The sequence below is a fragment of the Molothrus aeneus genome, chromosome 3, assembly GCF_037042795.1.
Source record: "Molothrus aeneus isolate 106 chromosome 3, BPBGC_Maene_1.0, whole genome shotgun sequence".
In the NCBI taxonomy this organism is placed as follows: Eukaryota; Metazoa; Chordata; class Aves; order Passeriformes; family Icteridae; genus Molothrus; species Molothrus aeneus.
In genome coordinates, this window is record NC_089648.1 from 78,818,872 (window position 1) to 78,835,941 (window position 17,070).

A 17,070-nucleotide genomic window follows, 5' to 3' on the forward strand; every position below is an offset into this window, starting at 1 on the left:
ATTTTGAAACACATTGTGACACTCTGCAATTATGGAAATAATTAGTTTGTTTTACTTTACAGTTTTCCACAAGTTTCAAGATGTTTCTTGATAACTGGAATATCCAAACAGCTCTTTGGCTCAAAAGGTATTTATTTCTTAAAGGAAATTTTTTTTCACTGAAAATTTTGAGATCCATATTTCTTTGAAAATGGTATAACATTTGAAGCTAACTCCCACAAAATATCACTTGTTTAGCAACTGTGCGGGAGATTCTTCTTGTAATACTTGAAGTAAAGCTTCTGAGTTTAGGACTTCTCTCATAGTGTAAACTATCAGGTTATGATAGATTCTGTTTTCCTTCACAGGCCATAGGGAACCTAAAACTGTTAATCTGTAGAGGTGTCTTTTTCCCCTCTCTTAGCATTCAGCCAGTGCACGTTGTTGAGAGCAGCAGGCAAAGTGTGCATCTCAGCCTGTGAAAGCTCTGCATTATTTTTAGCCACAAAGTGATACAGGAACTTCTCTATGTTGTGTGAGAGGACTTTCTGTGCTCCTTCCATTATGAGTGTATGACAGACATCAAACCCTACAATGTGCTGTCAGCAAAAATTCCAAATGACACTCTCTCAGCTGCACTCTTTTTCCTTGCCTGGGGAACAGGTACAGTCCCTGTGAATTACACCATTCTGCTTCTTTGTGGTAAGGAGAAAGTAGAAGTGTTCTTGAGTAGCTCATGGGTGTTGTTTCCCTTCTTCCAGTCAGACTGTTGAGTTGATCTCCTATCCACAGGTGCAAGTTTAACTGAGGCCCCTATCTTGGGATCACTTAGAGGACTTTACCCCTTATTCTAGGATAGCTGGCAACTGGATGTCTCTTCCATCAGATTTCTTCATAGTATGTTCTCTTTCTTCCATAATTTCATCTCTAAATATTTTGCTCACCCAGTTTAAAAAAGAAGTTGAATTTTATGTGATTATTCTGGTTGGCTCAATGGTCAATGGAATCTGTTTCTAGGACAGTCAACAAAAAATTGCATGTTTGCAGGTATTCAAATGTAGCATTTCAAAAACCAAATATGTAATTTAGCTGTTTTGATTTAGAGAACAGAAGTTTAATAGTATTAAAACATAATAGGACAAGATTAACTTTCAACAAACTTTCAAATCTGCTAAACAGAATGATTCTAAGCAAAAATTATTAGTGAAGAAGCATAATATTTCTGTTAAAAATTGAAAGAAAAAAATGCAAGTCAATTGCTCAGGGTGATAATAAAAGAAGATGTGAAGAAAAATTATAGCATCTCTTTTAATAAGTATTTTTTAAAAACAATAATAAAAGAATCCTTGGGGATGGTCTAAATTGATTCTGTCAAAGTGAAAGGGTGTGGAAAGGTGGATGTTCTGTGAAAGTTTTGTTGCAAGTAAAAGAGATCCATAAATAGTGGTAGAGAATATATACTTTGTTACTAATCATTTGGTTAGTGGCAATGCTCCAACAATTTGCATAGAGGACAAAGTCATGGATTACTTTAAACATCCACTTTTAATAACTCATTTTTTTTACCATTTATAGAAGTACCTAAAAGTTCAGCCATTCATCTCACATGAAATACCAGACAGTAGCATTTGTTCTGTTCTTTTCTGATAATTGTAGAAAAGGAACCATCAGTTAAAGCTTGATTGTGTGTAAAAACAAACTTGTAAAAAACACAGTTAATGGAGCTACAGATCACAAAGAGGTTTAGTAAATATTTAGTGTAGATCATAGTATACAGCAATTTAAAGGCATTATTATTACAAGCATGCAAGTTAAAATAGACATTTACATAGTATCATATATGTAACAGCATAGTTACATATATGACAATATATGTCATTATAATGTTTCCTGGCTGGGAAAGCTGTTATGTTCCCCTCAGCCCATTCTTTCTCTTTTTTAAAGAAACCATCTCATCCCATTTGTCTTTGGTCATGTTTCCAAAACCTCTGTGGTTCTTGTTGCTCAATTCTGACATCTTTCCAAACCTTCTGTCTTCTTAGAGTAGATGTAGTACTTCTGCTAAGACCTTCAAGATTTTTTCCCTGGCTTTTTAGAGGCAGAGTTGATTAATTTGAGTGGATTATTTATAATTATTTTCTTTGAGTAATACTGTGATGTGTTAGAAAGGGTGTTATCTGTCTTTTTTTGCAGCAGCAATCTACTGTTGATTCATGCTTAGCTGATGCTCAGTGTTTCATACTGCTGATCCATATTCATATTCAGCTACACTTTTTGAGTAATGTTACAGGAATGGTACTGGTTTGTGTCTTCCACTTTTCTTATTAGATGTTCTATGCTTTGGACTTCATCTGGTTGATTTCAGAACATCCTTCAAGTCTGCCAAGAACATTTTGGATTCTAGTGCTCTCTACTAAGAAAACAATGTCAATCTTGTCCATCCCACCTTCCATCTCAAAAAAGGAAGGGAAGACAAGGTGGAAGAAATACTTCTCAGTCTACTACCTAAGTTAGTAAAAAAATCATAGAACCAGACTGAAGACAGTACCTTGCTCAACAGTTGATGCATCTTCCCACTTCTAGAGCATTATGGATAACCTGAACCACCTATATTTGAATAGATTTTCTCAACCTGTTGTGATGACCATATTTCCTTCATTTGTTTCTAGGATCATCAAATGAAGTATTTGAACAAGATTTATTATTGCCAAATCATGGAAGCATTTAAGTTTACTTTTTACTCTTTGAAATTGAAATCTGAGGAATTTTTTGGTACTGTTTTACCCCACTTGCATTGATACAGGTGAAATTTGGTTAGTTAATTTAGTGAGTTTTGTTCACTCCTGTATACTTTCCAGGGATAATTTCAGTACTTTAAAGCAAATAAAGATTGAAGACATGTATCACTTTATTAATGAGATGTAATTAGCCACCAGTCATATACGTTTAGAATTAATAGCAGTATTAGAACACGTAACATTTCACATGTGTTTAGTGCTTTGGAGTAGTAAACATTTTAAAACACTCTTCTGCAACTAATCTCAAGCAGATTAAAAAGCACACCTGTACGTACACAATTACATGCAAACTGCACCTCCTCTCCTAAGGATGTGGGGGACACAAAACCCTGCTGGCATGCACTGCCTGTGGGAGATGTGGGTGCTCCAGCTTGGTGTGCATCTGGTGATTTCACATGCCCCCTAGAAAAGCCTGGCACAAATCCATGTGCCTGCAGCTGACAGGGATGAGACACTGCTCCCTCTCATGGTGCACTGCACTGACAGGCCCCTATCTGGATGCAGCTACTCTGTGTCTACCAGGGATGCTCTGTCTTGGCCAAGACAGAGGTCATTGTGGTGGTGGGATGACTTCTGGCAGTGTCAAATGAGGTTTTGATGAGAAGTATTTTGCTCCAAGATGTCTCCCTGACTCAGCGCATTTTTCTAATGCTTTGCTACTCCTGAGGCTGATAGATTCTCTGTCAAAAATGTCTTTATTTACTATTCAGCCTGGCCAGTGTTGCTTTCCTCTTTAAAGTGATCTGTTTTGGGCAAATGTCCTCAGACAGTCTTAAGTATTAGGCCAGCCCCATGTTCTCATCTTAATTGCCACTCTGAATGAAGCCCTTTAGCAAGAGGAGGGAGTTGTGCACATATCCCACTGAAGACCTCATAAGATAAAACTTACCACATCTATTTGACTGAAATAAACTAAATTAGAAAATTACACTTTTAATCTTCCCCTCTTCAGATCCTGTCTTTTTACCTTCTGTTCTTCAACATAGACTGCATCAGTAGGTTTCAGTAATCTTTATGTGGAAGTTGCAGTAAAGTAGTTAGATTGGTAGTGGATGTTGCGGCTCTCAGTATCATTAGTTTGTTATCTTTGAACAACAGATGTGCATTCTCTTATCTCTCCTTCTTACTTGCTGTGTGGTTATAAAACCTTTTAACATATTCATGTCTATAGCTTTTTTAGTTAAAACTCATTTTTCTATGTTAGCTATAGATTTGTGCTCATGCATGCTTGTGGTGTTTATTTTTGCTTTGTTAGTTTGTATCTGTTTCCATTTTTCCTATTGCCTTTTGGTTTTCAAATCATTAAAGGCATTAAAGAACTCTTGATGAAGCTATATCAGGACTTTACCATGTTTCCTATCATTCTTCCACATCATGATGGTTTGTCATTGTGTGATATAATGTTGTCTTCTAGAAACCACCTTTCTTGGATTCCTTTTTCCCTTCTTCCTTCTAGAATTCCTTACTATAGGACCTTGCCTAGTAATTCAGAGTCTCAGTTTTAAAAGAAAGCAGAGTTCAGCATTCTCCTTATTTAATACTCTCTCAGCACTAGCGTATTTATTACAATTTCATTGTCATGCTCACTTAATTGTGTCACACAGACGTTTTCAACTGTAGTTTCTTTATTCAAAATTGAAGGCAGTTATTAGTTTTCCCCTGTTCCTATAAGCTGCTCTTATTTTATGGAAAACATACCTGACTCATCCCAAGAATCTGGCGGTGGTTTGTACCTTCCAGTGCAGCTTTTCAAACGCATTCTTTGATGGCTCAAGATCCTGTATTAATGCCAAAACTCATCTTTGGATGCTTGTGTATCACTTCATTAGGAATAAGGACAATGTGTGATGGCACTGAGCACAAGTTTAGCACTGAGGGCTGGAATCAGGAGCTGTGAATAGCTTTAAGTGTTTTTTGTAAGCCATAATATAGTGACAACATTATTAAATAATAGAAAACTGCAATTGCATTGAAACCTCTTTGTTGGAGATGAAACTGGTAAAAGTATCAATGATAGCTGGGAAGACTGGGTGATTTGTTTCATGTTACTTATCTTGAATTATTTCTGACTTGCTAGAGTGTGCTATGAGCGAGCCACCTTCAGCCCAACGATCCAAACCTTCATTCTTTCTGCCATCTGGCATGGGGTTTATCCAGGATATTATTTAACATTTTTAACAGGAGTACTAATGACACTAGCAGCACGAGCTGTAAGTACAAACCAAGTATCTTCATAAATAATAAGTTTTGTAAAAGCAAATTGATCATGTTCATTGCTCCTAAGATGCCCTTTACTGTTAATACACAATCTGTCTGATAATGGTGTTTACTTTTTTTAATTATGAGAACAATGGGGATGATTAATGAAAAGGAGGGCTTGATTGGTGGAAACAAACTAGACTATACACAGCCTGTAACATCTTTGTAGCACCTTTGTATCTTTTGTGGAAGCTCTTCCTCTGTATTAACTGTTACTGTGTTACTATTGCATGCTGAGCAGTTGATGTTATCTAAAATAATTTTGAAAACATTAGTGACGATGAGTAGCTTAAAATTTGGGTGTCATTGCTATATATTTCTAGAGTCTGCCTCATCCCTAATTTCTCTCCAGTACTGTTGTAAGGATAACAAAAGAATGTTCCCCCTCAAGCAGCACATAAAAGTCTCTAGTGCAGTTACTATTTCAAGCTGGCCAGCCAATAGTGCAGTCATATTAACAAGCTTTTGCAGTTGCTATTCAGAACCATATGGAGACAGCAAATCTGCCAAGAAATCTCTCACTGTTCTGCCTGAGAAAGCTGTGTAAGAACAGAGACAGGTTTATCAGTCACTCAGTGGAAAAGAGGAGCAAATTACACATCAGATCAGAGCAGCATAACAGAGCACTTTTTTGTTGAAAGAACCAGGGGAGTGAGAAATGAAGCCGACTGCTCTGTGGTTGCTATAATAGCTAAGGGAAGGTGGTACTTCAGATTAAGATTGCTACTACATCAATAAACAAATGCTTCTCTTTCTTCACAAGATATGGGTATAGTCCTTGTTTGACAGAACCGACTCCTTTCTTTACAATAGATAGAGCTTTCTTCTTCTTCCAGATCTATCACAGGGAAGTTTTGACATTTGTCAGCCAGGGGCTGGAGCAAAAGCCAAGGTTCTGGGACAGTTCACAGATAATAGTTGTTTACTTAGTGAGATGAGCCCAGTAAGTGGAGTGCTCACTGCCCTTCACCCAGGGCTTCTCTAGTAGACTATATCGTATTCATGTTTCCTATGTATCAATCAATAGGCTAGTAAAAAAGTATTTTCAGTGTCTGTATCAACAGGTACTTAATATTAACTAAGATATGTTAGAGCATATTTGTTGTTTAACTCTACTAGCCTTTAAATGCAAAGTTTGGCAACACTGATCCACACTTTGTTCTGTTATGCCTAAGCATGTATCCAACTTATTGAAATACCTTTAATCATTACAGATTTCATAACCGGGTATTTACTAGTGGCAGCCATAGATTTGTGTTAAAAGTTGTTCTCCAAGTCCTAAAAATACAAGATTACAAGAAATTTTGTGAAGCTTCATCTGGGTTCTACAGAACTCAGGAGCAAGTCCTTGCATGTGACCATAGGAATAATTAGAGGGAGATGGCAGAATGAAGGGTATGTAGCTAGAATTACTTGTTTGACTTAGCTTAACTAAGAAAAGACTGAGTGGGAATGTGGTATCTACAGGACAATTAGAAGAACCAGAAGGGTCAAAAAGGATTTTTAATGTGAAGAATTAAATCAGCAGGAGCTAGCTTTGGATACGTTCTTTGGAATGAGGAGTTCTAAAGAAACTAGGGGTTAAGGAGGCTGAACAGTGTACTCTGGTGTGCAGCTTTTCAGAGAGCACTGCTTCAGTGCAGGTGACTGGGAGGTGGAACTGTGGTATAAAGTGGGGTCAAAGGCTGAATTGAGCCCATCTTGGTTTGTCAGCACCTAAGAGTGTGAGCAAAGAGAACAGTTCAGTCAAAGGAAGGAGAGGCAAAGATTTATTTATGTCTTTATAATTATAGACTTAAATAAAACTGGACCCAACCCTGTGTGGGATTTGGATTTGAGTTTTTAAATACTTCTGGTATTCAATCTTTTGAGCAGAATTTTAGAATAAAAGAAAATTCAGCATAGAAATTTGAGTAATTTTATAATAATCCCACTTGACAGAAGTTAAGACCCCTGAAGTATGTTATTAGAACTGATATTTTGTATATTCTGATATATACCCTACTTGCTTTAAAATATATTTTTATTAACAAGTGTATAAAAATGGCTTACTCTATATGGAGGCTGTTGTCAGAAAGATTCTGGCCTTCACTTACTCCAACCCTCTATATTTACAGTATGGCTTGATAGAATACAATTTCTGCCTCATTCAGACAATCAGTGCAAATTTGCATTGGATTTAGGGTAGGATTAATTTATTTAAATTCTGTTTAAATTGATAAATGCTTAATTCCCATGCTGAATGAATTGCAGGGAAATTGAACCAATTCTTGAAGTTAACAGGCATTTTGAATAGTTCAAATATATTTGACCAAACTGTAACATGTAAATTCATCCTATGCATCCTATGCATTTTGTCAATGCAACAAACTGTGCTCTCAAGGTTTATTCCTCAGCTAACTCAGTATTACCTGCTTTTTCAGATAAGAAACAATATCAGACACTATTTTGTTCAATCTCCTGCTGTTAAACTATGTTATGATATTGTAACATGGATGGCAACTCAAGCAGCAATAAGTTACACAGTCGTGCCATTTGTACTGCTCTCTGTAAAACCCTCTCTCACCTTTTACAGGTAAGCACATTCTACCTGTTTCCTTTTCTTTCACTTGGAATAGAAGTATTTTCAGTGGCAGAAAATTTCTGAAGCTATTTTAGTGATACAATTCTGAGATTGATTTGTAGCAAATTTCTAGTGCTTGAACAGTGTGTCTTGTGTTGCTCACACTTTTCTGTCATAACAGACTTATTTTTCAGGGGGCAGGGGAAAAATCCCAGCCAAAAACAAAACCAGAGGATACCTTTGAAATTACTATTTGCCCTTGGAACATTTTATAGCAAGACTAAATATTGACTTCCCAGAAATAACTTCTGAAAAAAGTTGAAAGCAGACTTCTGTTCACTTTATACAGTCCTAAATAATGTGAAGGAAGACTTAATTTTCCCCTTATTTTACTTTTCTTAAATAAAATATTAATGTTTTCATATCTTATGTGCCAAGTATATTTGTTGGAGTGGTCAGAGTTTCACTGATTTATTATTTCTGTTTGTTTTTTAGCTCCTGCTATTTCTGTCTTCATATTGCCAGCATCCTAGTGTTGTTGGTTTTTCCATTGAAAAGAACTCAAAAAGGAAGTAAAAAGCATGAAAGTGTCCAGCCTGTGTGGTCCAGAAAACTAGAAGAAGAAAGTCTTTTGCAAAAGAACAATTATTCCACAACAAATAATAGTTTCAGTCAGAAACAAGAAATAACCTGCAGATATCAAGCATTAAAACAGTGATTGAGGAAATACTATGATGAATATATTTTGTATGTTTTCAGAAACCCATTTTTAGCACCTTTTAAAGGGGTTTGTATTTGTTTGCAAAGATATTTAGTAAGAAAAGAATGCATTACCTAGGAAAAATCACATACAATAGCAAGACTGGAAACAAAACAAACTAACCCCTCCCATGCCATGTCCCTGTGGGTCACGCCTTATATGAAGATATTACCATTACTTCAATGGGCACTCAGGACTTGCAACGTATGTCCATAGGGTCATATGTGTGCCCTCTGCTGAATGTACGTTGTGTATCCCAAGGCACTGATGGGGTGGAATAAAATTGTGTCAGTCTAGGATTAACAAATGGAAATTAATTTTCCAACGGAATGACTTGCCTTAAACCCTCTATTTACTGAAATATTGTTTCTAAGTGGGTATTTCAAGTTTGATTTTATGTGGAAAGTATTTCAAATATATAACACTATGTGCTATAAAGAAGATAATGAGAGGAAATGCAAAGTCGCTAGAAGACTTTGGAGTCTTTCAAAGGGAATTGCAATAAGCATCTCAGTATTTGGAGGGTTTTCTTATCTCAAACTATTAGAGTACATTACAGAACTGTAAACATTGATGCCAAATTATAGTTAGGTTTCTTTAATAAAGAGAAAAATTACTCTGAATGGATTAAAATGGCCCTTCTGAACGGATTAAAAACACCTGAAGATTTACCTTTTCCAGGGTAAGCTGGTAGCTGATAGCTCTAATGTAGGTTTCTTTTACTTTAAAGTACCTAAACTCAATAATACACTGCCAAGTGGGCATTGCAGCCAGAGGGGGAAAAGCAGCCACAAGGCACAGAAGACAATGTGCAAGCACTGGGATTTCAATGAAAGTGCAGTTTTGCCCTTAAATACCATAAATACTTGTTCTAGAATAGAACTGTTTTACAAAAAGTAATTTTTAATACTTAAAGTTATTTTGAATTTTCAGGCATCAGTTAGTTGATGATGCCTTCAGTATAAAATAGCAAAATTACCTTGAAGCTCCAGCACATAGGTAGTCAAACGTGAAATGACTATCACAACCAATTTCTGTATGCTTGAGAATTGATGAACCTTTATCCAAAGAAGTGCATGAATTTGAGGAAAAGCTTTTTCTTTGAATTAGAATTTTAGATGCAAATTTCATGTCATATTTCTGGGTAACATAATGAAAGAAGTCCTTCAGAATATCTGACTGTCTGAATTAGGGAAGTGTAATTCCACAAATCAAGGAAACAATGTACTGGTTATATCTATTTCCAATCATTTATAGTGATGATGGTTAGTGCTAGAGTACTACTGTTAAAGGGCTACATTTTAATTGCATATATTCTGTATTTTCATAAAATTTTTTAAAGTAAATACAAGATGTTTATCCATGTGGGGTTTATTCTTAATTTAAACCAGATACAAAATAATACCAGAGAAAAATAATGCAGCTGATTGATTAATAACTAACAAGTGATTAAGAAAATTTTGTCATAATATTTTGAAACCTAAAGTTTTAATCAAATATCTAGCTCCAGTTGGATGAGTATTCTTACTGCCAGAAGTGCAATGATGGTCCTCAGCTTTGGGGATATTGCCCCGCAAAAATCATCACAGTACTCCCTGAAGAACCAGACCCTAAGTTAGGTCAGAGTTGTTTCCTTGCTGTCATAACTCTCTGGCCCTTGGCTCCTTGCCTAAAACTCCAGGAAGAAGAGAACATAACTTCCCATATATGTAGGTTAGCACTAATTAATCTACTCAGAAAGGGGGAACTGAATATGAAATGAGAGTGGATGAGTCTGTTTAGATGAGGAGGGATGTTCATTGTTTCAGTGACAGGTGTATTATCTTTAAGATAAAATAATCTCACTTCTAAATCCTTACTTTGATTGCCCAGGTAGACTTCCCCTTACACGGGGTTGTGGTTGTCATAAACTTCTTTGACACCACATTATGGTTTTCTTTTTGTTAATGAGTAAGGGTATGGTAGTTTGTTTGATTGTCCTTGTTAGATACAGAATCAGGAAAGACTTTTTTTGCGTTCTGCGCTTGAAGGGACATTTACATAAAGGAACAAATGAGATTTGCACATTTCTGGGTGGGTAAGTAGAAATAAGGTTGATTCTTTCAGCATTTGTTACTCTTGAATTTAAATTCATCTTATTGGTGCAGTCTCCAAATCTATTTAAAAAAAACCACTTTTGGATGCCAGTACAACGTGCTGTTTTCCTATTTATGTTCTCGTACTCTTGATTTACTGTTTTGGCATGCGTGCCCATGTGTGCTGTGGAGGCTAACTCTTCTTAATGAAATATGCAAACAGTTGTAAAGGCTCCCAGAAAATAAGGTTTAGGGTTGTGCAGACTGGTACTTTAACATGAGTGAATTCAGAGGTACAGTTTTGTTCAGAACTTTTGTATGTTGTATCTTGGGAGGTTGAAACAACTAAGAAAATACATTCACACTTTCATTGAGCACAGGTGGCAAAGTACAGGTTTCAAAATTGGACACGACTTTTTTTTCTTCATGATTTGAACTCAGTAATTGAAACACAAGAAAAATATTTGAAGTAATTCTGCACAGAATTTAAGTATAGTGTCCTAGGATTTACCCTTTAAATGCCATTGTTAAATATAAAAGTACTTTGAATAAAAATCTGCTCTTCCCAAGAATGAATTCTCTTGGGGACTATGGAAAGAACTGTTTTATTTTAATGGTAGCACCCTGATTTTAGTCAGACTGGGGTTTTGATGTTTCTTTCCCTCTGCTTTACTCATTTTCTGCCTTGCTATCACACTGGATCTGTTTTATCCAGTCAGTCAGAAAGTCAAGAGCAGCCAGCCCCAATGCTTAGATAATATTCAGGTTTTACACACATCATTTGATAATACTGAATTTGAAAGGATGGAAGTGATTCTTATTGCTCTTCCTAACAAAAATTGTAGAAAGTATATTTCCTATAAATGTTTTGGACATGAAGGAAACATGGTTTTCAAAGTATTCTTTCACTCATTAAATAATGTATATCCAAAAAGTAAAAGTGTTTCCTGTATTTCAGATCAGCACACTATGAAAAGTAAATGCAACATATCATTCCTAATTTTATGGTGCTTTGCAGATATTTGCCTATTGTGAACCGTTCATTCAGGCACTTAATGAGTTATTGTCAGTTAGTAAATGCAGTCACCCCAATCATAACTATTTGCTTGCTTAACATTTTTTAACTTATATGATTCTGTATGAATGAGAGAGATATATATTACATATTTAAATAATACTTTCAGTGGTGACCACTACTGTTGTAATCAAAAAGGCTTTGTTAGCTTTGCAGTTACAGATATTCCCTTCTTATTCAGGAAACTTATTCTTCCCTGGCCATTCCTTAAGTTGACATGTAGACAAGATTTCAGTAATTTGTGACATTTGAAGATGTATTACATGTAAAAATATTGGTATGCATTTCAATATGCTCTTGATTAAAAATCATACTTTAGTGAGAAGACCATGGAGAGACCTTGGTATATTCCCTGCTCTACACTGACATATGGTGTAAGTTTTACCAATATAGTAAATTATTTTTTAGAGAAATTTACACTTTAAAAACTTGTTCTGTTTTCCCCAGGGGAATAAGTAATAATATAAATGCTAGGTTTCTATGACAGGGTGCACACCAGGTAGTTTTGCCTCTTTTGATGGCATTGATTTGGATGGTGGTAAAATGTCTTCTGATGCAGAGGAGATGGTTGAGATCGTCACCTCCTAATTCATATCAAAAGTAATTTTAACAAAATTTAGATTTTTTTTTTCTCTCAGAAGCTTTGCAAATAAGTTGTTGACAATTTGTTTAAATACATGATCAAATGTGTCTTCGTGTTTGCATAAAAATGTGTAACTTGCTTATATGTAAACTTTCACATGTTCAACTTTATAAGTTGGCCTTGAAAGATATAGAAATTTAAAAGCACAAGTTATATAATTTAGGCTTTCATTTCCCTTATCTTTAATTCTTTCATTTTGTAATTCTCATTGAATTCTGAAATCAGGTTTGAGAATTTAATTTTCATTGAAAATTTTGAAATACTACCATCTATGTAGAAAAGTGATCAGTGTTAGAAAAACAGATGGAAATAAATTTAGGATTTTTAATAAGATGCAGACTATGTATAAAAAAATACACATTAGTTCTGTGCTGATTCATGACAGCATTTCGCTACATGATTGACCTTTATGTATTTATTTAGGTTCAGTAATACTCTGAACTGCACTTGGTGTATTTTTTAATTTTCCTGTTTAAAAATCAATTGACAATAAGCACTTCAGTAAGTATTTAAATGCTACTCTGAATAAGTAAGCAGGCACTCTAGTGAACTGAGCCTACTCTCATAAGATTACCAGATCTGTCTGCATCTCAGCTAGTTTGCACTGTTGATCTTCATCCTCAGAGTCTTGGTGGGAAAGGATGGCGGTGGAGAAGTCTCTGGTCAGAACATGTCCCATCTGTGGCTGGAAGGGTTTCCACGGTTCCCACTGGGAGCCAACCCTGTGTGCACAGCTTGGCAGAGGTTGTGCTTGCTTGTGACCCAGGCTGCAGCTGCTCTGTACTACATCTGGCTGGATTTTTGACATGATTGCTGTCTTAATGTAGACATTTTGCAAACATCATGAAATCTAGGCATCCACAAAGTCACCCTGCAAAGTTACAATTACAAATACTGCAACACTTGTTTATTATGGTCAAAGCTAAATGAAAAAAAAAGATTTCTTAAAACTTATTTCAGAATGGGCTCTTTGTAGGTTTTTTACAAAATCTAACCACCAAATGTATCCATTTTCATCACATTAAATATTTAAACCACAGTTTTGCTCAGTTTAGGTATACAAATGTGCAAAAGCAAATTTTGCCACTTTATCATCATTTGTGCATTAGCTGTGTGTTCAGTGACTTAGACCTGGTCTTGATTGTAGATGGTTTTAGATTTTCTGAACCTGTGTGCATATCCACATAAACATTGCATAAATTTTGAATTGAAAAACTGTGTGACTTCAGACTGAGATCTGAGGTAGGGCTACTTCTGGAGGAAGGTTTTTGTCTTGCTAGTGACTCAGTCCAGCACCTTATTCCAAACAAACCTCTTGGCAAAAGAGACCTCTGCACAATCTTCTTCCTTCCTTTTGTTCTCTAAGGGGGAGGTACCCCAGGCTGGATTTTCATTTAGGTTTCACTATAATATGTCATATGAATAGATAGCTGGGGTCCATGCTCTAGCCAGATTAGACTTGAAAACTGGGACAGTGTAATCTGAAACAAAAAAAAATAGAGAAAATGGGGTGCCTAGAGATTGGTAATCAGAAAATGCAACACTGCTTATTAAAGGTGCAAATATTACTACAATAAGTTAAGGAGTATTTGCCTATGCATCTTTTGCCTTTCTCTATGTTTTTCAGTTCTCTTTACATCTTTTCTTTGTACCTTTTTTGTCCAGTGGTGTTGACTATTTCTGTGGAGAATCTGCTGATGTGTCTTACTGTGACAAAGGTGTCAAAATGCTACAATAGTAATTAGGTAGTTACTCTTAAATCCCAGACCTCAGATGTGTTCTAGATCAGTTAGAAGAGAACATTCAAAATGTATTGGATGAAAAATAGTGTAAGATGGGTAATATAGCATTATTCAAAGATGTTGTAATAAGTTATTCAATTTAAGAATTTAAAATACGGAACTTTATTCTTTCCTGCCTTGGTTACACATTCAAAGGAATAGTTTTACCTCAATGCAGAAGTAGTTATGCCTCCAACCACCCGTATGTTAAGGTGAGAGAACACCCCTAAAAGTGGATAGCTACAGTATTCCTAAATTTGCCTTTCCTGGTTCAGATTATAATACATTGTCAGTGAATTTCATTTTTATTATTCCAAAATATATATTTTTTAAAAAGTGTTATTTTTCAACAGATCCATAAACTAAGTGTTGGTGTATGGTAAAATTAAAATACCACTGTTAGTTACACTGTGATTGTGATATTTTAATAATTACTTACTTCTAATTTGTCTCAGCAGTGCTGCAGAAGCAGTGTGCTGTTATGTTTTAAAGGTGTTTTTAACTTGCCTATAAATGTTCTTTTCTAATTTGTGTCTTTAAATCTGATTAAACTGTAGTTTAAAAAAAGCAAACTTGTTTTTCTAAATTCTTTGCTGTCTGTCTTTAATGAGTGGTGAAGAAGAAAATTATTTTAATGCACTTTCTCCTTTTAGGTTGCTAAATATACATTACATGCATTTACACTGTTATTTGGAATATTCTAGTTCAAAATTGCATTTATTTAGTTTGTTTTCTAGAGCTTATATACAAGTATATGTATATAATTATTTTTCAGTAGAGCTAGTAAACAGAATTTTGAGTCTAGCCCCTTGTTACTTGGGAAAGGTGCTGAAGCAATTTAAACCCTCCATCTCAGAGCATATTGCTACCCCATGAGCATTGCTTCTGCATGTGACAACTGGGGTGTTTTTATCTGGAGAAATGGAAACCTCATAACTGAGACATCAAACTCAGTGCTTTGGAGAAGCTGTTGCTTTAATTGCTGGTTCCAAAGAAGCAGGGCTAGATGCGTACCAAACATGCACATTTTTTTCTTTTTGAAACTCAGCTTCCAGGACTCTGCTAAGGCAGTTTCTGTTGGCTGGTGACAGTATGTCAGAGCTGGCTGAGCCTCCTGGACCTGCAGGTTTTTACTGTGTGAGCTTAGAGTGTTGGAGAAAATAAGAGATATTAGGTGTCACTACTAAAGAGAGGCTGTTTCCATCACTTCCTGTCACACACTGAAGCATTTTCTCTTTGTGTTTAGAATTCTCTTTTAGCAAGTGGTATCACAGGAGATGGAAATACTTGCCATTCCAACTCAAAGGACTACAGATGAAATTTTAGAAGGTCTGGTGTTGTCATTTTAACTAGAAGTTAGACTGCAATGGAAATTGCCTTCTCAAATACACATTCACAACAGAGTCATTCAGGAGTATGAAGTGTCCTCATAAGTGTTGTAAATTGTTGCTGCACAGAAGGAGTCATAATTGAGAGAATCCTGGAGCCAGCAGATATTTTCCTGTGCCTGTAATTAACTTAGTTCCATCTCAGTAACTTCCTAATAACATGCAGGATGTTTCAGTACAGAATACAGAAGTAGTTTTAGGGAGAGATGTCTTCAACCTAATTACTAGGTGAGAGTTGGAGATCTGTCCAGAGTTTGGCAGTACATCTTACAGCTCTTCCTAAGGTGGTCATATATCGTAGCAAAGGAGCTATTTCTCCATGGGGGCTGCACATGATCTTTTCAAACTGAATAAATAACAATTGCACCATGTTTCACTGCCTATGTGAATTAGTCACTGGTGGGAAAGTGTTGCTCCTAATCTAAGCAAGGGTAAAATTTAGAGGAGCACAAGGATGTCAGGAGCTGGATCCATCTGTAGCAAAAGTGGGTGATAGTGAAGGACCATACAGAAAACTGCCTTTTCTGCCTCCATGTTCAGAGTGTTTGTACAGTTCCTTTTTATGCAGGAGGGAAGGAGCTACTGTTTCTGCCTGAAATTTGTAACTACAAATTAATGGTGAGAACACAGCTAAGACCTGATGGGTGGGAACACTATGATATGGGAATAAGGATTTGGGTGATGGGAGATTATGAAGTGAGATACTAATACACATTTTTGTATAAAGTGTGGAAAAAAGAGTAATATCTTGAAAGTGTTTCAAAATCTATAAACCTTAAGAGGCTAACACAGGCAGTCTTGTCAGACTGTGGTTTCTCTTAGGTACACAAGATTCTATGGATGCCTGAAGCATCAGGACTACTCTTCTTGAGCAGTGGCCCTTATGCATATGTTCAGGTGGCACAGAGAGCCCTTTTCAGCCCCACACTAACTGCAGGGACTCATCCTCCATTTGCTCACATTTCATTTCTGCAAATAAGTGTAAAGAAGGAGAATGTTCTTAATTTTTCCATTTTTCAGCTGAAACAATGTTTTGGTGCAAGATTAAGTGGATTTAGCTTTTGAATTTCACTGCTTGTGCCTTTGTTTGTGTTAACAACTTTAGAGCAGGTAAGGAAGCTGTGTACTTTATCAGGGTGTGAAGACTTTAAGGTCATTGGAGAATTCATGCTTAAAAAAATGAGCAAAGCCCTTGCTGCGTGGTTTCTGGTTTATAAGTATTTGGGATATAGAGGAAGACCTATCAGATGTTTCTTTAAGAAGGAAACAGTCATGGCTCTTTACTGAGGTTGAAGATCTCAGTCTCATAAAGAATTAAATCAATGCTTTGACGCTTGAAACTCGGTAACCTTAGAAATCAGCAGTACTGTGGGAACTGTGCTCCTTTCCCTGGCTGTTCTGTTGCCATCATTGGTTTAGGCAAGGTTCTGTCATCTCCTGTGGAGATGGTATTGCTGTAGTCATCAGAGGTCATCTCTCATCCAGTTGTCCAGATGAATTACACGCATCCATTATCATGGATTTGGACTGTGCTGAAGATGGAAATTTTCAAAATACCCATAAAGCTTCTTGGAGATCTGGGCTGTGGGGGAGTCTGAGAGAAGCTGGTGGGTCTCACGGTATGTGGTGGTATTGCATTATGTCAAAATTCTCTTAAATCAGGATGTAATTGATATTTGGTCTTTATATTCTTTTGAGTCTACTCATCAAGAAAGGAGATGTATTCAGTAGAACAGATAGCAGCTAGCA

General features: G+C 36.1%; 1 protein-coding gene across 2 annotated transcripts in view; it reads left to right on the forward strand.

Annotated features, from left to right (window-relative positions):
- The window catches only part of MBOAT2 (membrane bound O-acyltransferase domain containing 2), a 93,523-nt gene extending 79,018 nt beyond the window's left edge, over positions 1–14,505 (forward strand). For both annotated transcript variants that reach the window (XM_066547236.1, XM_066547237.1), the window contains 4 exons: positions 63–127; positions 4,855–4,987; positions 7,460–7,611; positions 8,095–14,505. In XM_066547236.1, coding sequence (XP_066403333.1) covers positions 63–127; positions 4,855–4,987; positions 7,460–7,611; positions 8,095–8,317 — 573 coding nt within the window. In that variant the 3' untranslated portion in view covers positions 8,318–14,505. The remainder of the gene's footprint in view (positions 1–62; positions 128–4,854; positions 4,988–7,459; positions 7,612–8,094) is intronic.
- The last annotated feature ends 2,565 nt before the right edge of the window (positions 14,506–17,070 follow it).